At 40.5% G+C, this 25,215-nt stretch overlaps 1 protein-coding gene across 3 annotated transcripts in view; it reads right to left on the bottom strand.

Annotated features, from left to right (window-relative positions):
- Zfyve9 (zinc finger FYVE-type containing 9) overlaps positions 1 to 25,215 on the bottom strand; it is a 159,883-nt gene that overhangs the window by 34,228 nt on the left and 100,440 nt on the right. For all 3 annotated transcript variants that reach the window (XM_052715755.1, XM_052715758.1, XM_052715757.1), the window contains 6 exons: positions 23,372 to 23,492; positions 20,040 to 20,162; positions 18,021 to 18,176; positions 11,727 to 11,951; positions 9,335 to 9,417; positions 6,873 to 6,977 (listed from right to left, as the gene is read on the bottom strand). In XM_052715755.1, the coding sequence (XP_052571715.1) occupies positions 6,873 to 6,977; positions 9,335 to 9,417; positions 11,727 to 11,951; positions 18,021 to 18,176; positions 20,040 to 20,162; positions 23,372 to 23,492 (813 nt within the window). The remainder of the gene's footprint in view (positions 1 to 6,872; positions 6,978 to 9,334; positions 9,418 to 11,726; positions 11,952 to 18,020; positions 18,177 to 20,039; positions 20,163 to 23,371; positions 23,493 to 25,215) is intronic.

The raw sequence follows: 25,215 nt of genomic DNA, 5'->3' as shown, positions 1-25,215 counted from the left end.
GCATGCAGCAGCGAATGCTCTAGCCAGAGGCTGTCTCATGAGGCATTGGCGGTAGGAAAAGTAAACACTGCACTGAAACCTATATAGGCAGATCAATCTCCGGACTCTGAAAATGTACTAGAGTTAAACACCCTGCTGGTGGGAATGAGGACGAAAATGTCAAATGTCCATTGCCTTCAGAATTCTCAGTCCTTGTAGCCTCAGTCCTCAGCCTCTTGACAGAAGGTTGATTAACCTAAAGCTTGGCACTAGCAGACCCCGCAGTTCTATTTAGGCAAAGAACCTTGCTACTAGCACCACCTATGAGGCTACAAGCCATGGTCCCCTTCGTTGCTTGAGTCAAGTCTCCTTAACCCTTTGTGTGCTGGCACCTAGTCTCCACACCTGTTTCCTGCAAGCAGTCTCCGCTTTGGGGCTGTGGGAGGTTGAGCCCAGGCTCCCTGACTTGTGAGTTTTCCTTGCTATTGCTCCCAGTCTTTAATAATAATGCTCTTAGCCGGGCGGTGGTGGCGCACGCCTTTAATCCCAGCACTCGGGAGGCAAAGCCAGGCGGATCTCTGTGAGTTCGAGGCCAGCCTGGACTACCAAGTAAGTTCCAGGAAAGGCGCAAAGCTACACAGAGAAACCCTGTCTCGAAAAACAAAACAAAACAACAAAAAAACCCCACAATAATAATAATGCTCTTTTAATACAGTGCCCGGCCACAGCTACTTGAAACATGGGGAGTGAGAGAATGGACCTGCTCTCCACTGCTGACCTAGTCCACTGGAGAAGTCACTATCTCGTGAGCACATCCAACTAGAGTCAGACTTACAAGAACTACAGGAAGGGCTGCCGGTCTCTCCCACCAAGGTTACCTGGCTTGTCTTCTGGTGAAGCTTCTGCTCCCTCCCCACACTGGGCAGCCACACTGGGGGTTGCTGCTCTGTGTTACCCTTCTGTTTCCCCACTCTTCAGCTCTCCTATCCTCTCTGTGACTTCCGACAACTCTCATACTCTTCTCTACAACAGCTGGCTCTGTACTTCTGAATCTTCCTACTCATCATGTTACATGGGAGGAGCTTCTAATGTGCCATCTCACCCTGGAATTTCCTATTTTTCTCTCCCGAAATTTGATTTTTAAAAAATGAGGCATATTTCTCTTAACAGGTTCATTCCTTTATTTTAAAAATATGTATTCATTTTTGTATGTGTGCATGTACCCCTCCCTGTGTGGGATGACACACATGTGGAGGTCAGAGGACAATCTGCCAGAGTCGGTGTCTCCTCCTACCATGTGAATCAATCCTGGGGACTGAACTCAGTCAGCTCATCAGGTTTGACAGCAAGCTTTACCCACTAACCTATCTTACTGACATTCTTTCATCTTTTGAAATTTTCAGCTTGTTAAGATGGCTTAGCAACATTATTTTATGTATAATATGGTTGATAAGAAAAGCCTTCCTGTGACGGACAGTGGTGGCTCACTCCTTTAATCCCAGCACTCAGGATGCAGAGCGGATCTCTGTGAGTTCGAGGCCAGCCTGGTCTACAGAGTGAGATCCAGGACAGGCACCAAAACTACACAGAGAAACCTTGTCTCAAAATACCAAAAAAGTGTTCCTGGACCCATGCGACTTGCTCTACCTGTTCCTTTCCAGTGTTTTCTTCATGTACACACATTCAACCCAAACTCCTTGAAGACATCCTGAGCTCTCTTCATTTCCAGTAATCTTGCCTGCAAACTCTAGCCATCATGTCTCCCTGTATTCTCGACTCTATCTCCTCAACTTGGGGAAATGTCAAGTCTGCTTAGGTTCACCTGTGTCTTGTGGCCCGGAGAGACAGGCAGTAAACTGGGGTGATCGTGAGCTTCCTTCATGCTCCACTGTCTGCCTCTACTGAAGTAGATTATCTCACAGTCCCAGAAGTCACCAGGGGCCGTCAGAAGGATCTGTTCCTTAAAAACAGCTCTTTTCCCGTCTACATCTCTATCATCTTCCCTCTATACCCATCTGTAGCTATATCTTCTCTTCATGATATTAGTCATGGGAGTATGGCTTCCCTAATTATTTCATCTAAACTTTGTTATTGTTGAATATAGACCCTATCTCCAAATAAGATCAACCCATTAACAACCGATCTCTGTTACTCCATTATGACCAAAATAAAGGTTGATCAACTAGATTGGAGTACAGAGAACACTAACATTACCGCTAGACAGAACTTGGGATTTCTAGTTGCTGACGTCTGTAAGGCAGGACAGTTCCTGCAGCTGTCTGATGCAAATCTTTGTCTTCTTGCATTTCAGTAAAACCTGGGTTTGTGGGCCTCTGATATGGGTGCTGGAAACTCAACTCATGTCCTCTGCAAGAGCAGCAGTGCTCTTAACCACAAGCCATCTCTCCGGCCGCATTCTTCTGACCTTAACAAACATACAGCATCTGCTTGGGTTTGGCTGTAGCTCAACTACTTGCTAGATATAAGAACAAGTTCTCTGTGCCCCAGTTCCCTCGTGTATAAAATGAACATTCCATACTCATCTGATTAAGCACGTACATGTTTTCTTAAACTGCCTGGTATATAAGTATATCCAAGGGTAAAAGGGCCTGACACACAGCCTGATGACCTGCGCTCCTTCCCTGGAGCCCAAGGCAGAAGGGAAGAACTAACTCCTCAAAGGTGATCTCCACATGCGTGCTAATCACATACAGATTAAATTTCAAGTTTCTTCAGCTGGGTTTTGACGGTCTCGGACAAGCCAATACAGCACAACTTTACTTCCCACTAACCTATTAGTCCGCTTTAGTCTCTTTACTATGCAGTTTATGATCTTCCATGGGGAGGACACCCCACTTCAGTTTCCATGTAGCATGTAATAGAGGATGACCTTGAACTCCTGATACTCCTGTCTACTCTTCCTGAGTGCTGGGATTACAGATTTGAACCCCTACGCTATTCTATCTCTCTCCCATTTCAGTTATTTTGAATGTGTAAGCATCATTCATTATCTATAATATCTGTCATTATTTTATTTATCTAATGATAACTTATAAACGTTTTCTACACGCAAAGTGCTGCTTTTGCTGGGTACTCAAACCAGTAAAAAATAAGAAACATTGGATAGTTCCATGTTCTATTTTTGTTACAAGGCCTCGCTATGTAGTCCTGGCTAGCCTGGAACTCTCTATGTAGGCCAGGCTTGCCTCAAATTCAGAGATTCACTTGCCTCTGCCTCAGAGTGCTAGGATTAAAAATGTGTGCCACCATGCCCAGCCATGTTGTGTGATATTTTGATTTCACTCTGAAAATGAAGCTTGCTTGGAGTCAGAGGTCAGAGCTAGCCACTAGCTGAACAAAATTAACCATAGAGGTTTGGAGGACTGTGGACAGGTAGGAGACAGGAAGTAGTGAGGTGGGGCTGAGAGAGGATCTTAGCCGTTTTGGAGGAAGGAACAGAAGAGGTAGGAAGTTACTGGCGGCTGCTCCCCTGCTTCTCTGATCTTCTAGGTTCTTACCCTGATATCTGACTCCTGATTTTTAATGATAAAGAATAATTAGATAAACACTTCACAGCCATGTCCTTTATTTAAATGTAGGTTCCAGGGAATGGACTCGAGCTGTCAGGCTTGACTAGGGCTTGTATCCACTGGGCATCTCTCTGGCCCGTTTCGTGTTTTATTCAACACATTTCTTGGATACCTACTATGAATGAGGCAGTTCACTTTTGATCCCAGTGTAAATAAGACAGACATATCCTCCACAGGACTAAAAGTCTCAGAAAAAATAGACCATTGACATTGTACAACAAATACAGGATTATCAATAATGTGTACAGAATTCTAGCAATGTGCTGTTCATGGCAGTACATGCAAAGGAAGGTGGATCTTTGTGAGTCTCAGGCCAGACTGGTCTCTACAGCAAGTTCTAAGCCAGCTGGGGCTTGCAAAGTGAGACTATGTCTCAAAGGGGTACGCTTTTTCCAGACTGTACTGAACTTAAATATACTTAAATAGGGCTGGAGAGATGGCTCAGAGGTTAAGAGCATCGGCTGCTCTTCCAGAGGTCCTGAATTCAATTCCCAGCAACCACAAGGTGGCTCACAACCATCTATAATAAGATCTGGTGTCCTCTTCTGGCCTGCAGACATACATGCAGACAGAACACTGTAAACATAATAAGTACATCTTCATAAAAAATGCTTACAGCCGGGCGGTGGTGGCGCACGCCTTTAATCCCAGCACTCGGGAGGCAGAGCCAGGCGGATCTTTGTGAGTTCAAGGCCAGCCTGGTCTACAGAGCGAGATCCAGGAAAGGCGCAAAGCTACACAGAGAAACCCTGTCTCGAAAAACCAAAAAAAAAAAAAAAAAATGCTTACAATAAACTCCTCAGGGTCAGACTATAAGTTTGAGCCAGCACCTACTAAGTTGTGGAACTGCATTTCCTTTTTGATGTTTGTGGATCATTCCTCTGTTGGCTGCACTGTTTGCAGGGACATCCCCAACAGGAATTAAAATCAATTAGAGAAAATACCCTAAAACTGACACTTGAAAAGTAAGTAGGCTTAGGCAAGTCAAGGGTAAGGAGAGTGTGTGTCAATAAGGAAGCAGCTTATGGAAGAGCAGCAAAGCAAAAGCAGATCAAGGACATGTAGGTGAGGCTAAGAAAGGATATGCACAGGGCAGAGAGAGGGCTCAGTGGTAATGAAATGGCTTGCTGTGCAAGCATGAGAACCTGAGTCTGGATTCCCCAACACCCAGTAAAAAAAGGTAGGCTTGGCAGTATATGCCCAACTAGACACCTCTCATCACTAAATGAAACCTCCAATTCTAGGAATGAGTTACAGCTGATCAAGTTGTTGGCCAAAGGGGACCCAGGGACACTCCCAAACAACTCAGGTTATTGCCAAGGTTATCGTTTGCTCACTATGAATGGGTGGTAAGGCCCCATTGCTGAAGACAATGCCTAAACAACCTGATGAACATGGAGAAGTCGAGCTGGTGCTGACCCGGAGTCTTCACCCTCCTGACTAGTGTTCATGGTCCTAAGAAAGACACCACAGGAAAAAGGTAAACATCAACCCAGCTAGAAACCCTGTGATCCACAACGGTGAGCTGCCTGAGAGATACACTGGTGCAGTGCTGGCACAATGTCTGTGGCAGTAATCAACCAACATCCGATCTGACCTAAGGCCATTCCATGGGATAGAACCCATGCTCAACACTGCTTAGGTGGTCAAGAACCTGAGGCCAGAGAGGCCAGGAACTTAGGGGAAATCCAAACACTACCGTTTTGCTAAAAGAATTTAGCAACAAAATGACTCATAATGATGTCTATATTCATAGATCAGTGCACTGCTCAGCCATCATCAGAGAAGCTTCCTTCTGCAGTAGATGGGAACAAAAACAGAGACCCCTCAATGGAACCAAGTACAGGGAGTGAGAGCTCTTGGGACACTCAGTCCTAAACGGGATGTCTCCGTCAAATTCCTCCCCTCAGAGCTCAGGGAATCCTATGGAAGAGGAAATGAAAATATTTTAAGCTGGTAAAATGGCTCAGCAGTTAAGAGGTCTTGAGTTCAATTCCCAGCAACCACATGGTGGTGCACAACCATCTATAACGGAATCTGAAGTCCTCTTCTGGAATAAAGGTATACATGCAGATGGAACACTCATATACATAAAATAAATACAATCATTGCCGGGCGGTGGTGGCTCATGCCTTTAATCCCAGCAACTTGAGAGACAGAGGCAGATGGATCTCTGTGAGTTCCAGGCCATCCTGGTCTACAGAAGGAGTTCCAGGACAGCCAGGGCTGTTACACAGAGAAACCCTGTCTTGAGAAAAAGAAAAAAAAAAAGAAAAAGAAAATATTTTAAGAGCCAGTGGGGATGGAGACCACCAGGGAAACAAGGTTTTCTAAGCACAGCAGGATGGATATACATATGAACCCACAGAGAATGTGGCAGCATGTGTATTGCATGGGTCTAAGCCAGATGGGGTCCTAGTCCTGAGAGGGGAGGTGGACACAAGCCACCATCCCTAATCCAGAAGCTATCTCCAACTGATAACTGCTAGCAAAGGAAAAATTACTTTTCTCCAACGGAGTCTCACTGGGTAAATAAACCACCCTTTGGATAGACCCCGATGCCCAGCAGCAGACGGCCAGCACCAAACAAACTCGATGGTGTTTTGGAGGTTCCTTGTCTCATCATGCTTTATTTGGCGTTACTTCATTATTTTTCCCCTTGCGGGTCTTCTGCATACAGATCATGCTTCCCAGTTTTGTGTTTTTCTGGGGTTTCGCTCTGTGTGACTATGTATGTCTCTGCGTCTGTGTTTCCTGTGCTTTTTCTCCTGGTACTTTGTTGCTTTGTTCTATTCCAGTTTGTTTTTATTTTATGCTATTATATTACTTTAATATTATTTTTTTGATTCCTGTTTGTATTCTAATGAGAGAGAAAGGATATGATTTGAGTGAGTGGAGAGTCAGGAAGGATCTGGAAGAAGCTGGGGGAGAGGAACCAAAATCAAAACATATGTAAAAAAAAGAAACCTATTTTCATTATAAAAAAAGAACACCAAACATTTACTGTATGAGGGAAAAAGGGAAAGAAACCACACTACAAATTTTATAGACATGCTATAGCTAACTTTATACTTTTTAATAAAATGCAAGTCTGTCACAATATTGAAAAATAAAATGACACAAAAGTCTGTTATTTATCACTATACCTTTGTATAAGGAAATTTTATATAAACGAACCAAGACAAGTACTAATATAAACTGAGTTTACTATCAACTGAAGATAGAATTTACATGTAATCACACACTTTTTACTTTTATTAGCATTTCCAATTATAAAAAGTGTCCCTTGTGGTAAAGTCTTACCTCATTGTATCTGTTGCTGGGGATTTTGATGCTTGTTTTCCGAACTTCCATATCAACCACCAAACCTTGAACAACCGGCAAAGTATACTGGTAATTTCGGAAGTCCTGGGCAAAGCAGATTCAAGTAGAATAAAGCATGATAAAAAGGGCAGGATTTGATTTATAGTAATAAAGTAGCACAAACACAAATAATGCCAATACTGGATGACAGTGAGAGGATGTTCAATGGGAGCCCCTGCTGACTGCATCCTTGCTCTAACTAAGCCACAGGCGGTAAACCAGATGGCTTCCTACACTCCTGACATGTAACACTAACAAATGGTCACTTGCTTTATCGCCACTTTACATTTTCTGTATTCATTTTTAATTGTCTGTCTTCTTGTAATCTGAAGGAAGGTATAGATAGACTCAAACTTGTATTTCTAGTGCCTAGAACATTTTAGTTACTCACTGAGTATCTGTAGGTACATGCACACCATTCAGTGTGCCTAAAGCTGAACAAGCTGGAGTCAAGTCTAGAGTGACGGTATATATGGCTGGATGTTACAGGTTCTTACCGGTCACCACTAAAGGGTTTGATGTTTTTTCTTCTTTTTATTTCTTTTTTCCTTTTTTTGACAAGGTTTTGTTACATAGCCAAGGTTGACTTGGAATTTACTATGTAGGGCAGGCTACTCTTGATTTCAAAATTCTTTGGCCTTAACCTTTTCAGTACTGAGATTACAGATTTAAGTCACCACACTTGATACCACAAAGACTTCTGACTTTTATTCTGAGGAGGTTTCTGGCCTGTTTTGACAGATCTTTATGAAGACTAGGTGGTGAGAAAGTGAGAGGGGATGAGATAATAATAAAAATAATGCAGGGAAGAGATGGTGATTAGGTAAAGCGTTAACAGTTCAAAAGAGTAAAAATCTGTCAGATTAAAAGAAAAACTGACAATACTTGCCACATGATTGGATATAGAATATGAACAAAGAATAATAATTTTAAAATGACTCTGAATTTTATTGTTAGGCCTAAGAAGTTGAAACTCTCAACCACAGAGCTATAGACAGGATGGGAAGAGAAGGGTACTTAGAAGTACTTAAACTGTGTTCCTTGCAACAGACCACAAGACCCACACATTGAAATCCCATGCCCAGTCCAAGCGCATGGTGATTCTTCTGTCTTAGCCTTGTTACTAGTAAGGACCACAGGCCTAAGCCACTAAACCTGGCTTTCACATGTTTTAAAAAGATAGCTGGATTTAAAAAAAAAAAGTGGTTCATGCCTGTAATCTCAGCTACTCTGGAGGCTAAGGTCAGAGGATCACAAGTTTGAAGCCGGCATGAACAATGAAATGAAACTCTGTCTCAAAATAAAAATTTAATAGGGCTAGGGTTGTAGATGTAAGTCAGCAGTAGTGTTTGCCTAGCCCTGGGTTCAATGCAAGTATCAGGGGGAAAAGAGCAATAATCTTAGTGGCTAATAAAAAGGGACAATGGGGCTGGGCACATGGCTCACTGGGTAAAACTGCTTCTGAAAGCATGAAGGCTTGGGTTTGAATTTCAAGAACCCATGTAAAGTTGGACTCATTGCCCAAGCATTTGAAATCCCAATACCTGTACATGGAGACATGAGGCAAAGGCTAGAGAAACCCTGGAAACTCAAGGGCCAGCAAGTCTGTATGCAACGGTGAATTATCAAGAGACCCTGCCTCAAAAAAGGTGAAAGGCAAAGACAGGCATCCGTGGTCATCTTCTGACACATACTGTGGCATGTGAATGTTCACATTCACACATGTGCACACACACACAAAGAGAGGGCCAATAGCTATGTTAGACTCAGGTTGCCAGCTTGCTGGGGTAAGTTACTCATGCAGACTAGTTAGAGTTTAACAAGGAGTTCTGGGAGGTGGAATAGGAAACTTTATAAACACTCAAACCAAGATTCATCTTAGTCTGTGAAATATGTAATAGAAACTTTAATCCACGAACATTTTGATTAAAATAATCAGCCTGTATACATACAGCAGAGACGTGAGAGAAGCCAACAGACAGAAAAAAAATAAAATGTAAACCCTAGTCCATACAGAGATCCATGAGCAGAAGAAGCCTTACTGGCATGTATCTGAGCATAACCTTGGACCAATTTTTGGCTAATAGTGAACCACACAGAGATGGCAGATGTCATTCTTACAATGAAAACAAGACAAAATGCTAGGTCTTTATTTATACAGTGTTCTGGTTCTTACAAGAATCCTGTAAGGTCATTGCCTAGAAAGTATATAACCAGGGCTGGAATCCTGTACTATTTCACACAAGAGCTCCACTGTTTTTAAAAGCATATATATGTTCTCTTCTCCAGCACAGAGCTTCACTTACCTAAAGCAGCTAGGGCACAGCTGTCAACAAAATAATGAAATCTTTCCCTTCACCTGCACAAGCACAAGAAATATAAAAGGAAAATCCCCAACTTACTGCTAGAAGATTCATGATGGTATGCCCAGTCTCTCCAAACAACGGCTTCCGAAATCTGACACTGAACAGTGGACAGGGGTAAACTACAGAAATGAGAAATTATCAGATTAAATTTGGCATCTTAAATTTCTAGGGAAACAGATATCATTGTCAAAATAATTTAAATATAATTGTAATAGCTCATTATGAAATTTCAAATGTTGGCCTCAAAAGAACTTAGTATGGTTACAACTTCTGAGCCAGACTTAGTCTTCTGACGACCAGAAGTCTTTTGATGCAGTTTCTAAAGGGACCCGCCAGGTCCTATGCAACAACTGGACTGGTATGATCCAGAAAAACAAATATCTCCTCAGTCCCCTGTGCTCAAGAAGTCTATGAGCTCACTCTTCTATACCAAGACCCTCCATGGCAAGGGCAAACACCAGGGGACACTCCTAGATGGCTCATTAATCAAGTTTTTCTGTTTAAAATGACAATACAAGACAAAGAAACTTGTTGCTTTCTCTGGAGGCAATCTTGTTGCTTTCTGCTGATCATTTGTTTTTGGAGTTCCATCCAAGGGTATCTTCACCTAAGAAGTGTTTCTTATCCAATTCCTTCATTCTTGATCAAGATAAAGTTTATCTTGGAGCTCCCAAAGAATTTAACAATAAGCATAGGTTAGCAACATAACATACTACTGTAGTCATAATTTCTGTTTTTTCCTTAAATAGATTCCCAAGATTCTGTAATTCCTATCTTAGCCATTTCTGAATTTCTAGGATTCAAAATACTTTATAGGACTTGATTAAATGTTGTTATTTTGTTCTTAGTTTTTTGAGACAGGGTTTCACTACGTAGCTCTGGCTGGCCTAGAATGAGCTCTGCTGACCAGGCTGGCCTTGAACTAACAGAGATCCGCCTGCCTCTGCCATTTCAGTGCTGAGATTAAACGTGTAAATCACCATGTTCAGCCCTTGATTAAATTATTTCTTTTAATTTGTTTATTTATTTTAATGTGCATGAGTGTTTTGCCCACATGTAAGTCAATGTATCACATGTGTGCCAGATAGCCCCTTAGATCAGGTAAAGGCATCAGACCCCCTGGAATTGGATTTTTGGGTAGTTGTAAGCCATCATGTGGGTGCTGGGAAATGAACCTGGTCTTCTGTAAAACAAGAAGTACTCTTAACTGCTGAGTCATCTCTCCAGGCCCCCTTGATTAAATTCTTAATCAATGAATAACACATAAATAAAAATATATAGGTGTGATAGTTAATCTTAGTTGTCAACTTGACATACTTAGGAAGAGGGAGTCTCAAGTGAAGAACTGTCTCCATGAGACTGGCCTGTGGACATAGGTGTAGTGGTATTGTCTTGAGTGCTAATTGATGTGGGAGGGCCCAGGACACTGAAGGCAAAGACATTCCTAGGTAGGTGAGCCTGGGCTATATAATAAAGGCAGCTGAAGGTAAGCCTGGGAGCAAGCTAGTAAGTAGCATTCCTCCATGGTCTCTGCTTCAGTTCCTGCCTCCAGGTTCTTTCTTTGAGCTCCTGTCCTGGATTCCTTCAGTGATGAACTGTAACCTGTAAGCTGAAATAAACTCCTCCACAAGTTGCTTTGGTCATGGTATTTATCACAGTAACAGAAAGTAAACTAGTAAAAAAGGTGACTAGTTGGAAACATATTATTTTCTGGTTTATAAAATAATGTTTCATTTATTACTTCATTCCTTTAAGGATATAGTATAACATGAGGCAAACATTAAGATCATCAGTTTATAAAACAAAACAAAACTCAGACAATTTGAGAAGCTAACAATCAGAAAATTTGAGTTACTTTCCTAAATAACAGAGCTAGTCAATGGTGGAGCTGAGGACCTTATTCAAGGGTTCCAATTCCTAGACTAGGGCTCTTTTAAGTAGGTGAAGATATAAAATTTAAAGTAAAGCTTGCATCTAGTCTTTCATGTCCTAAAAATGCACACACATACGCAGGTGAACTGCTTACAACCATGGGCAAAGAAGACCTGTTAGTCAGCTTACCAAGTGACAGTCACTGCCACACCTCTAGTTTTCATTATCAGTCAGAGTCAAGTACAGTGAAATTTTATAAATGTTTCTAACCAAGCAATAACAACACAGATATACTACAAAAAATAAAGATACATGTTCAAATTAATTGTTTTAAAGATGTTTTTATCAGTGAACCATAAAAGAATAAACTCACAAAGAAATAATACCACCAACTTCCTCATTTGATATTTTCAGTTCTTTCCATTACAGTAAATAATTGGTCATATTTAGCATACCTATTTTCAAAAGGTTATTTTTACTGAATTGTATCACCAGAGGGGGATGAAAATATTTCAAGTCTTGGTTGTATGGCTTACAAGAAGACATTTGTACTTACGTCGATATTCAGCTCCAAGTCTTAGCATTAGCCGAATGGGAAACACTTTGGCCCAAGGGGTTTCCCATTTCTGGATGAGAATCCCAAACAGGTATGGTGGGGTTGGAAGTACCAGGTCTTGCAGTGATTGGTAGGTAGATGACACATATAAGAATCCACCATGTTCTTTACTGCCCAGGAAACTTTGACTGAAGAAAGAGTGTCCCAAGTTGCCCACAACATTCCCTAAAATAAAAAGTTCATTAATTATTTTCTATGAAGGGATCTGTGGGGAAAAGGGGCCAGCTAAATAAACCCACCCTGACCCTGGAACCCAGAGCCAGTGTTCAAAGAAACACAGCCTGGATCTGGGACCCGAGCCAGTAAAAGAAACACTTTATCCCTGAACCCAGAACCAAGGAAACATGCCCTGACTCTGAAGCCAGTACCAAAGAAACACACTTTGTCCTTAGAATCAGAGCCAATGAAAGAAATATGCCCTGGCCTTAGAATTAGAGCCAAAAAACTTAAAAAAAAAAAAAAAAAAAAAAAAAAAAGGCCAGTGAAAGAAATACAGTTTCAGAGCCATCTCTGCCCCTGACCAATGAAACTAACCAATCCATGAGTAGGAAAAACTAACCAATCACTGAACAGAAAAATCTTCTACCTGGAGAAGCTCCACCCCTAAGAAACCCTATATAAACCACCCTGCCTGTTCAGTTGTGGGCCGTTCTTCCCCACCCTGGTAGAGGCAGCCACTCTCCTGCACTCCTCCTTCCCAAATAAATCTCTTTCTCAAAAGAGTCTTGGATGAAGATCTTCATTTGCTGGCACAGAGAAGAAGAACCTTACTAAGACGTCACGTCCCTTGGGGGACTGAGTAGAAAAAACCTTGCAGAGACGTTCGTCCCTTAGGGGGCTGAGCATGGCGGAGATGAATAGAAAAACCTTGCAGAGATATCCCTTAGGGGACTGAGCAAAGTGGAGCAGAAAAACTAACAACTTTTCAATGGAGCTGGAGGAGACTGCTACATTTCTGCAGGGGTTTCCCCTTTAGCAGAATGAAGCAAAAGAAACAGAATCTTGGGCCCGAGAGAAGCAGCAGAGCTCTGCTGGGAAGCCCCTTTGGGGGGGGGGGGGGCAGAGTGGGGAGTAAAGCTCAGCTGTAGCTGCTCTCCAGGAGAGGAGCTGGATTGCTATATCCTGTGGGGAAGACAATCCCCCACTGCACCCCAGCTCCAGGTATAGCCTGACTCCCTGAACAGTCAGGATACCTTTCCCCCCAGAGCTGAGCTGTCTTATTGCAGCTCCAGGTATAGCCTGACTTCCCAAACAGTCAGGATACCTTTCCCCCAGAGCTGCAATACTCACGTACAGTATCAAGCCTATTTTAAGTAATTATAATGATCCACAACTGAGCTTGACACAACCAAACATGAATTCCCAATCTTTCCCTATGAAAAATCCGTATTTACAAAAGTTTCATTTTGTGTATGTTTGTATTTTCACATGTGTGCACATTTGTGTGGAGGCTGGAGGTCAATCTTGGATGTCATTCCTCAGGAGCAATCTACCTTGTATTTTTGAGATAACCTCTTTCACTGGATCTAGGGATTGCTAATTGGTCTAAGGTGGCTGGCTAGTAATCCCCCCAGAAACCCACCTGTCTTTGCCTCCCTAGTACTGGGATTATGAGCACATGTTACTATACTTGGCTTTTACATGGGTGCTGGGGATTAATTTCAGGTCTTCATACTTGCACAGAAATCACTCAATGGACTGACCTATCTCTCTAGCCTGAGAAGGTTATTTTTTAAGTTTGTTAAATGATAATGTGTTTTCTAATTTTCTAATTTTTATTAGAGCTTCCTGTGAGCATAAAATGAGAAGAATGGAGAGGGAGAGTGCTCACTAGAGACTGCAAAGGGCGGCAAGGAGAGCTGGGAGAAAGGAGTTAGTAAGAGACACCAGCACAGAGGAACCCATTCTGCGTTTCTGCAGCACAAGAGAGAATTTATTAAGAATCTACAATGTATTTACTAGAAAAGTTCCCAACACAGAAGTGAGTAATATTGGAGGAGGGGGAAGTGCTTACTGCCTTGATTTAATCATTACATATTACATATTGCATACATGTATTAAACTATTGTACCACTCTTTAATATTAGATATTTAAATTAAAATATGTAGACAAAATTTTATAAATGCAAAACCATTTATACAAAACATATTCTAATGACTCAATGCTGTTATATCCCTAGATTTGTCTATAGCCTAGTCAGTTCACACTGGCCTATCCTATTCAAAATTCTAATTTCAACTATATGTGAAAGCTATGTCTCCTAAATTTAAACTAGATTTCTCTCTTAAGAGTCACATCATATATTCATCTACTATTTACATATTCCATCTGAATAGTTCAAAATTTATTAACCATTAGTTCTAATTCAGCAGACTGAACCAATGACTCATCTCTTGCTCTTCTGTCAATGTTTCTACTGGATATTTGAATACTTGAGACCAACTCCCTCGGGTGCCATGCCAGAAACCTGAAGCTAATCTTCTCTTGTTCACCTACAACACCTCACACTATCCTACTTAATTGATCCACTATTTTCTTTCATCTCTTTTTCCCACTGCTACTATTAAGCTTAAGCATTGCAATTTCTTAATTTATTACTGAATTTCTACAATAGCCTGTTAAAATAATATCTGAAGCACAATTCATATATGATAAAACTCACGGATTTTTGTTGTTGTTTTCGAGACAGGGTCTCTTTCTGTAGCTCTGGCTGTCCTGGGTTCTACAGACCAGGCTGGCCTCAAACTCGGAGATCTGCCTGTCTCTGCCTCCTAAGTGCTGGGATTAAAGGCGTGTGCCACTAATGCCTGGCTCTATAAACTCACAGATTTTAAATATATAGTTCCATGACTTTGTTTTATTTTTGATATAGGGTCTCACATAGCTGCAAACTGCTTTCCATCTACCAAACATTATGAGTACAGGTGCATGCCACCATATCGGCTAAGTTTCACAAGTTTTAATAAATGTATATGCTCATGTAACTGCTATTCATTCCAGTCAGAAGTAAAACATAAACCCTAATAACTGGACTCTTACCTCACTTCAGGCAAGCACTGATCTGATTTCTATCACCACACATTAATTTTGCTTGCTCTAGAAACTAGTTTAAAAAACAACAAACAGGCCGGGCGGTGGTGGCGCACGCCTTTAATTCCAGCACTTGGGAGGCAGAGGCAGGAGGATCTCTGTGAGTTCGAGGCCAGCCTGGTCTACAAAGTGAGTTCCAGGAAAGGTGCAAAACTACACAGAGAAACCCTGTCTCAAAAAACCAAAAAAAAAAACCAAAAAACAAAAAACAACAAAAAACAACAACCAATATGTATTTTAGGAGCCTGGTTTCTGTGGCTCCACATGGATCTGAGAGTCATCTATGTTCTTGAAGATATTAGCAGTATGTTCATTTTTACTATTGAGCAGTATTGCTGCCTATGAACATACCACATTTGCTTAAGTATACCAGATTCATGGAGGTTGATTCCTTGTTGTTTTGAGACAGGCTCTCATACATAGCTCTGGCTGTCCTGGAACTTACTATATAGACGAGGTTGGCCTCAAATTTACAGAGATCCACCTACCTGTCTCCCAAGTGCAGGTTTTAAAGACATGAGCTACCACATCCAACCATCTAAATATTTATTTTATATGTATATGCCTGAGTATATGCACATGTTGTTGTGGGATATTTTTATCTCACTCTGATGCACCTGAGACTGCCAATAAAATTTGCTTTGAATCAGAGGGTGGAGCTAGCTATTAGCTGACCAAAATTAACCATAGAGGTTTTGGAGGACCAAGGACAGATAGAGAGACACAAGAGGTAGTAGGGCAGGGCTTGGGGAAAGTTTCACCCTTTTTGGATGGAGGACAAGAGAGAGGGAGGGAGGTCACTGGTTACTTCACTGCTGCGCCTCTGATCATTCAGGTTCTTACCCCAATATCTGACTCCTGAGTTTTTATTGATAAAGAATAATTAGATAAGTGCTTCACATGTGCCATATGTGCACGGAACCCAAGGAGGTCAGAAGAGGGTATCAGATCCCCTAGAACTGGAGTTGGTAAGACTGCGAGCAACTATATAGGTGCTAGGAACTGAACCTGGGCCCTCTGTAGAAGCAAAAAGTACTTGCAATCACTGAGCCATCATAATTAAGCCCCCTATTATATAAATTTTAGCTATTACTAGAAGTTCTTAAAAAGAAGCATACACATAATGAATATAACAGTTAAAGTTTTTACCTATGCCTGGGTATTTTCATTGTTTCTAATTTTTGTGTAAAATTTAGGCAGTGTTTCAAAAAAATTTTCACATCGAAAGGCGTATTTTACATTTTAGATAACCTCTTTGGCTCCAAATCTCACAAAGGGAATTGCAAAGCTGAGACCGTATGGCAGTGGATAGTCCGGGGGTAAAGTTTCTGCTGCTCAAGCCTGACGGCCCGAGTTTGGTCCTCAGGACTCATACACAAAAGTGAAAGGAGAGAATCGACTCCACAACGTTGTCCGTTGACCTCCTCCATAAGCATGCTGCGGCACATGAACACCCACACTCACACATAATATATACCGAATCAGAAATTTAAAAAGAAAGCATGAATACTTCATGGTTTCGTATCTCTATGAAATACTATCAGATAATACATGAAAATAGTTTTATATTAGCCACTCTCACTTCCCACTCCAACTCCTGTTCCTCAGGACAATCTCTCTTTTCTATTTTTTTTATTTGAGATGGGAGTCTCACTCTGTACCCTAGGCTAGTCTGGAACTCACCGTCCTCCTGCCTTAGCCTACTGAGTGCTGGGATTAAAGACGTGTGCAACCACATTTGCCTTAAGGATCCTTTTTCGGGGCTGGAGAGATGGCTCAGCCATTAAAGGATAGGCTCACAACCAAAAATATAATAATCCTCTTTAGGAAAAAAAAAAAAAAAGACTCTTTTAGAGCTGGAGAGATGGCTCAGTGATAAAGCACACCCGCTGTTCTTCCAGAGGACCCACATCAGGCAGCTCACAACCGCCTGTAACTCCAGCTCCAAGGGATCCGATGCCCTCACTTGGTACTCCCATTTTCACAGACACACATGCATACACAGAATAAAGACAAAAATAAACCCTTTAAAAAAAATCTCATTCCAGTACTCAGGAAGCAGAGGCAGAAGGGTCTCTGTGAGATCAAAGCCTACATGGTATACATAGTAAGTTCTAGGTCAGCATGGCTACATAATGAGACCTTGTCTCAAAACAACAACAAAAACCTCTTACTATTTGTTTTGGTCTGTACATTTATAGTAATGGTTCTCTATCAACTGTAGATATTATTTACTGACTTTAAGTTATTATAAATAAAAATTAGTTCAGATTGGTCTTGAACTCACGATCCTCCTGTATCAGCCTTCCAAGTGCTAGAACTACAGGCATAAACCACCACGCTGGGTCAAATAAAATTATTTCTCTCTCAATTTTAGTATTTCCTTTAATTAACATCCTTAGCCTTGTCCAGTTTTTAGAAGTGTGCCTCTACTTGTACATTGCATAGTTAATAATACAAATTTTTCCAAACCATATAAGCTAATTGATTTTAAAAATATAAATATTCAAGTGTTCATACTGTGATTGTATAAATACTGATAACTAGAGGTTATAATGATTGAGTTATTATTATGCTTCCTTCTACTAGATACCAATGTTATGACTCACAGTATCATAACAACATTCTTCATCATAACAACATTCTTCACCCAACGTCAACAGACTTTTTATAATTCTAAGTCTATCCTTTGTAAAATAAAGAGAACCACAGTAAGTAATAAAATACATATTTTTCTCAAACTATGACAAGTTCTAGCTTGCCACTAATATCAAAGACCGAGGGCTGGGATGTAGTTCAGTGGTAGAGTGTTTGCCTAGCACACGTAAGGACCTGGGGTCAGTTCCCAGCACTGTTAGAAAATATCAAAGTTCAATGCCAGGTTTCCAAATCTAATACGACTGTTACACATCTGAGTTCAAAAATTTTTATTTATTTTTTGTTTGGTTTTTCGAGACAAGGTTTCTTTGTATAGCTTTGGCCCCTTTCCTGGAACTTACTTTGTAGCCCAGGCTGGCCTTGAACTCACAGATATCCACCTGCCTCTGCCTCCCAAGTGCTGGGATTAAAGGCGTGCGCCACCACCGCCCAGCCCAAAAATTTTTATTATCTACTAACGGTGCAAAATTCTATAGCATTCCTACCTGCCAATGCATCCCGATAAAGTTGTACAAAGTGATTAAAGATGTCCTTCGGCAAACACTTTTCATCTGGAAGACACTGTAGCAAAATTACTATCTCAGACTGACCCACAGCATGCATTCCCTTGGTTGTGAAACACCAGCACTTTCTGTTCACATCTATAGGTGGAATAAAAATATAGACATTCTTCTCAATCATTGATCTCAAAAAGATGCTCGGAAATTTGTTATAATACAGCAAAAAATGAAAGATCACAAAAGTCCATATAATTCAACTTTAAATGGTCACTACATGAGTCAAAGAATCATTGTAGAAAATAAAACATGTCAATGCCTTGTTTATTTTTTGTTATTTTCTCAAAACTTAGAAAAATAATTGGAAGGAAGTTAAAAGAAATAACAGAAAAAGAAAATACATTTAAGACTTAAATAGACAGCAAAGATAGAGTCTTCCATGTTACTATTTTTAAAAAACTGTTTTTTCAGGGGCTGGGGAAGGATCAGTGAGTAAAGAGCTTGCTGCACAGCATGAGGACCTGAGTTCAGATCCCCAGCACGCACATAAAAGCTGGCCATGACAGCACTTGCCTGTAACCTCAGTACAGAAGGATCCCAGAAGCTCACTGGTGAGCGGTCTAGCCCATTAGTGAGCTCCAGGTTTAGTGAGCAGCCTTCTCTCAAAAACTACAGTGAACAGCAATACAGAGAAATGCCTTACATTGACCTCTGCCGTCCATACATACACGCATGGGTGTGTTCACCTACATGCACACCATACCCACACACAAAAATCACTTTTCATTATTTATATAAGACTAGGAACAGAAAGAATAAAATCCAGTATTTTATCTTTGACTTCAGGTTGTGGCCAAAAGAAAACACATTTTAATGTACTAGCTAGTTTAATTATAGTCCTTTCTGAGAGAAAATACTAGATAATCAGATGAAGACTTTATCTGGTTTTATACTATACAAAGTGTGACTTGTCTAGACTACTTTTATTTCCTCACTTTAGGTTAGAAAGGGTCCAAAAAAGCCACAGCCATATGCAGCAAAATATACCATCCTCGACACATTATCATTTGCACCCTAGTAACAGGATTCCCAAATGAATTCAAATAAAATGATTAATACATACCACTATGTGTATCAAAACTAGTAAAGAGATCCCTTTCTTTTTGTATGAAAATCACTACTTTGTGTACCTAATTAGGAAGTACTAAGTCCTATTCACGTGTGTGTGCACATGTTCATGTGCCAGAGATGGATGCTGGGTGTCTTCAAATGTTTTCCACCTCATTGCTGAGATAGGTTCCCTCAGTGAACATGAAGCTTGTCAATTCAGCTGGACTGGACTGACAGAAAGCCCAGAGGTCCCCATATCTGCTTCTCCAATGCTGGGGATTGCAGACACACGCTGCTGCACCTGGCTCCTTCTCCTCTTCCCTTTGTGTGTGTGTGTGTGTGTGTGTGTGTGATCAAACTCAGGTTCTCATGCTTTCACAGCAAATACTTTAAGTAAGATAGCTCCCCAGCCCTCCAATTAATCCACTGTTTTAAGGCGTTGTAGGCTAATCTCTGTCTGTCTGTCTGTCTGTCTGTCTGTCTCTCTGTGTCTCCTTCTCTCTTCATCTCATAATCATTTAATGGGTAACTTCTGTGGACAAGATACCGTACTGGATAAAAGTGCAGGATGGCTTCTGCCCTCTGATGGAGAGTTAGCTAATCTCTAATTGTAATTTATAAGCTGATGTGGTAAATTGAAATTTCAAGCAACATTATACTTAAATGTGATTCTGGAAGGAAAAGTGGATGACATTAACAATGGGCCAAACATATAATGGTATAATTATCAACTAAGCCAGAAACCTCCATTTCATCAATGGAAAACGTCTAAGGAAGCAGTACAAAGGTGTTTCTAGTTTCTAAGGTCAACTTAAAACTAGTACTTTTGTGTAAAGAATATGAAAGCTTTAAAAGTTATGTGTTTAAATTATTTTTAGTTAAAAAATTCTAACTTACAATTTACAATTTTAACCATTGACAATAAATTTGCATTTAAAACAAAGACAAGTGGGTCGGGGCCACCATCCTCCAGCTGCTGCATGACTGAAATCTGTGATGGTTTCTCTTCCACAGCATAGTCTGTAAGAGAGAAGACATTGTAGTGGAGTGGTCAGAGGGACAAATTGAGAAAGAAATCTAGTGGAGAATGGGCTGATTAGTCACAGGAAAGAGACAAGCATTTGATTTTTAACAGGTGACAGGTCATGGTTGGTACCCACTGTGTCACCGCTTCCTTTCACTCTGGCTGGAATGAAAATACGGCTTTCTTATGCATAAACCTCCCCCAAAATGGTTTGTTTCCAGTCTGCCCCACCTCTTTATCTAACAAAAATGCTCAACTATTATAACGAAAATTTCACAAAAAACCAGTATTTTAAGATCAACATTTAAAATAATCCAAACCACATTAAAAGCTGATTATAAAGTAGGAGTTCCTATGGAAAGAATGTCAAGGAATTGGTACAGAGGGAACCTGATTATTTTACTCTATATTCTGTTTTATACTATTTTATATTTTTGACCCTTACAAAGCATTATTTTTTTCTAATGCACCAAAAAATAAAACTATCATAGGTAACTGGTTTCTTGAAATAATTCCTCTAAATCTATGAGCACTCAGTACACACGGCATGAAAACCATCAGTGAGCCACACATCAGCCCGTAGCACAGACCAGTCAGTGGCTGACTCAGTGTGCTCCTCCTCTGACCCTGCAAGCACATACTGTGTTCCTGACCACCTCATCCTGGATGGTGTTCATCTCAGTATAAAGTCAAAACTATAAACAAAAATCACTGAGAACTTAACCTGAAGACAAAGGAAAGGAATTAAGATTGAATTTTCAGTGCTGTTTTCATAAAGTATATCACTAAAGGATAGCCACAATGAAAAAGTGAACCCTATTTTCACTGATCAAAAGAAAAATAAACTGGTTTTTTGGGGGGATAAAGTAGAAAATACTTACCTTCCTAGCAATGAAAATATATATTTGAAAGAAAAATAGTAAGTGATTTAAATTTTTTAATAAGTTATTCTAGTAAAATAAAAAAATTGCAAAATTCTAGTGAAGAGACTGTAATATCAAAACAGAGCCCAGCAATACAACTTCTTTTAACAACAAAGGAAACTATTACAATCTTTCTTAAACTAAGACATAAAAATAACCTAGCCAGGTGTGGTGGCACACATCTTTAATCCCAGCAGATCAGGAGGGAGAGACAGGTGGATCTTTTTGAGTTCAAGGCCACCCTAGTCTGTGTAGTGAGTTACAAGTTACCCAGAGCTACATAGTGAGACCCTGTCTCAAAATAAACAAACAAAATAAATGACCCAAAATTTCACTTACAGAGCAACCTTCTTAACAAAACCATGTTCCAGGGAGTCCTGGTAAAGAAGCAAAGGATCGTGACACAACCAAACAGTACTCAGCTAGCTGGATCAGCTGCACTCGATGGCACAGAACACACACAAAACTTCCACAGGACGAGCCCCATTGAGGAGCAGCGTTTACAAGCATGAGTCAAGACTAATGGCTTCATGGTCTAAGTGAAACAATCAGACTTAGTTTATCTCCAGTAAGTGAGGAAAGTGTTTATAGAGAAACATCTAGAAGAATAACAGAATAGAGAAAACACCAAGGTGTTACTTTGTAGGCATCCTAGAATAATACTGAGACAGTTGAAAGGCTGAAGTCTTTCAAACAGAGGAAAGAGAAAGTAATAATTAACGCCAACTTGATTGCTGTCAGGCTCTTGCTATAGACAAAAGGTATGTAAACTGATTTAATGGCCACAATGACTCTTAAACAGGCGTAGTTACCTCACTTTGAAAAAATAGACCAGAATAGCCAGGTAGTGGTGGCCTTTAATCTCAGCATTTGGGAGGCAGAGGCGGGCTGATCTCCGGGTTCGAGGCCAGCCTGGTCTATAGCATGAGTTCCAGGACAGCCAGGGCTACACAGAGAAACACTGTCTCAAAAAAACAAACATAACAAACAAAAAGACCAGAATTTAGTTAAAAATAGTTCAAAGGGGATGAGTGTTTTGCCCACTATCTGTAAATAACATGTAAGGTGTTAGAAGTGAAGTTACAAGAGGAACTGAAAGATGGTTATAAGGATCTATGTATGTTAAGATAAATGACTGAGGCCAGAGAGACAGCTCAGAGTTCAAGTGCACCTGTAACTCTTGCAGAAGACCTGGGTTCAGCTCCCAGCATCCACACGGCAGCTCACAACTGAAGGAGACCCTCTTGGCTTCTGTGAGCACTGGGCAGGCACATGGTACATATAAATAAAGGCAACAGTGCAAAAGATAAAAGACACGCTGAGAGGTAGTGGCCCACACCTTTAATCCCAGAATTTGGGAGGCAAAGGCAGGTGGATCTTCTGTGAGTTCAAGGCCAGCCTGGTCTACAGAACAAGTTCCAGGACAGCCAGGGCAACACAGAGAAACCCTGTCTCAAAACAACAACAAACAAAAAAAGATTAAAGATAGGAAGTATGAGGTTGTAGAAATCAGAAAAAAGAGCAATGAAACTATTATTAGCAGTCCTTGGCCTGGAAAGGGAATGCTGACCGGATGCTGATGTGATGTACCAAATGCCACTGTCCCAGCTCAGCACAGCATTCTTCAGTTGTGTTACACCTTTGCTCCCTTACCAAGATTCCCTACAACATGTTTTTGTTATGATAGTTGCTGTGTTAATCACAAATTTGGGTTATTTTAATAAATTTTAGTTTAATAAGAAATTATAGTGGTTTGTTTTATTAATAAAGTAAGTCAGATACTGGGTTCTATTTTGATAAAGCTTGTATCTGTTAACTTCAGTTGGCTATACAGTCTTCTACCAAGAACAAAAAATGCTTTTGTATATTTATCTAATTAAAACATATTACAAGTCTGTGCTACCACACCCAGCTAAAAGATACTTTTAACAGCAAACTGCTACTTAAGTCCTCATGTATCTTCCTGAATGTATCATCACACTTCAAAAACAAAGCTAAATTAATGTCCTGAGTGTACCAGGTTGTACTCTAGAACCACAAGCAACTCTTGAGTATGATGACCTTTGAAATACCCTTCCAGAGACTGAAAATGACATTATATCAAAAAACATATAAACAGCTACACAAGAGCAAACAGTCACTGTAGCAACTGCTTTCATGGCACTGAGGGTGTTGCATTTGTTGTTAGATAGAAGGATGACTATCACTCAATCATCCTTTCCTTAAACAGAAGCAACATGTGCATATATAACTATTCTGTTTCCATACAGAAGTCTACTTACCTCCTTTCACACCAGTGGAGATGAGGATCGGGGGAAGGCCATCTTCAGGAATAAGGTTCATTGCACTTCCAACAGGACTTCCAACCTGAGTTATGCTCCCAGAGAATAGAGAAATATCAGCCTAGAAGTAACCATCATTGTGAACATTAGTGTAAATAAGTCTTTAGTAAAATATAATTAAAATGTAAGTAAGAATTTGGGCAAAAAATTGAAGTTTACTCATTTTTTGAGACATTGGTCTATGTAGCCCTGGTTGTCCTGGAACTCACTATGTAGACCAGGCTGGTCTTAAACTCATAAAGGTCTACCTGCCTCTGCCTCCCAAGTGCTGGTATTAAAAGCATACCCAGCTGCCTCTTGTATTTCTGAGATAGGATCGCTAGCCCAGGCTGTCCTCAAACTCACTAATAGCTAAAGATGACTTTAACTCCTGATCCTCCTACCTCTTCAAACCAAGTGCTGGGAACACAAGTATTCAATACAATGCTCAGTTTATGTGGTGGTGGGAATTGAACCCAGGGCTTTATGCATGAGAGGCAAGCATTTTACCAACTGTGCTACAGCCCCAGACCCAGCACAGTCAATCTTAACAACATGCATTTACAATTATGACGAAGTCTGCAGATAATATAGAGATAAATAGCTGAACAAGTTCTTCTGAATATAAATATAAAACAGTAACAGTTTTCTGGAAACTTTGTACGTACAAACTTTATCCAACCCTAATGTTAACTGTGGTCTCTGGGTGATCATGATGCAGGCTCACCAAGTGTACCAACTGTTTCATTCTGGGAGGGACACTGATAATAATGGATAGTATATGAGGACAGGGGGAATGTGAGAAATCTCTGCATTTTCCTGTTTTGTTGTTTGTTGGTTTTGAAACATAGTCTTACTATAGCTCTGGCTATCCTGGAACTCACTATGTAGACAGCTCATTTCGAACTCTGACTCCCAAGTGCTGGAATCAAAAGCATGTATTACTATGCCCAGTTTAGTATTCTGTCCAGTTTGCTATGAATGGAAAACTGCTCTAAAAGGTTTCATAAAAAATGCATTCAGACTCTTATCCTCTAATTAAATATGAAAAAGCCAGGGCTGCTGGCACAGGAATGTAATCCCAAATATTCAGGAAGCTGAGCAGGAAGGCCTGCTTGGGCTGAGCGTGAGATCAAATCCAGCCTGGGCAACTTAGCAAGCTCCATTCCAGAATAAGGGTTTCAAAAGAACTGGGTAGATCACTCAGTGGCAGAACATTTTTGTCTGTCATTTACAAGGTCCTAGAGCCAATCTTCTATACCTCAACAACAACAAATAAATAAATAAAAAGGAGCTGGTGTTTCTGTGCTTCTGAATATTAGGTCTCAAGGGGAAAAAAATCCCATTAGTTCCAAAACTGTAACTGACTTCTACAGATATGAAAGTGAAGACACAGTAATAATAGCTAGTATCTCCAGGTAAGCTGTATGAGCCTTCCATCAAGGAGGCAAATGACTTATCAGTTTATTTAAACTTTGGCATCATTTATCAAATCTTAAGTGGAAACAACAGGTTAAACAAGGAGAGATGCTTAAAGACAAACTGGGGAGTCCCTAGTTATTTCACACTGCTCCACCCTTCCTCCAAATACTCCAGAGAGGCCACCACAGAACCCAGGAACATGATTTGAAAACCAACGTATCTAGGGATCTTGACACCTTTTAAGCTTGGCCTCTCTCTACAGCAGCAGCCTGAGCACATCTGAGAATCTTGCCCCTGAAAAAAACTTTCAAATATAAAGCAAACAAAAGCAGCTAATTTTGCCATGTTTATTTTACTTGCACACAGACACAAAGGAACACAGG

The sequence above is a fragment of the Peromyscus californicus genome, unplaced genomic scaffold (genome assembly GCF_007827085.1).
Source record: "Peromyscus californicus insignis strain IS unplaced genomic scaffold, ASM782708v3 Scaffold_5__1_contigs__length_169319896, whole genome shotgun sequence".
Lineage (NCBI taxonomy): Eukaryota > Metazoa > Chordata > Mammalia > Rodentia > Cricetidae > Peromyscus > Peromyscus californicus.
This window is presented reverse-complemented; position numbering and strand designations above follow the sequence as displayed.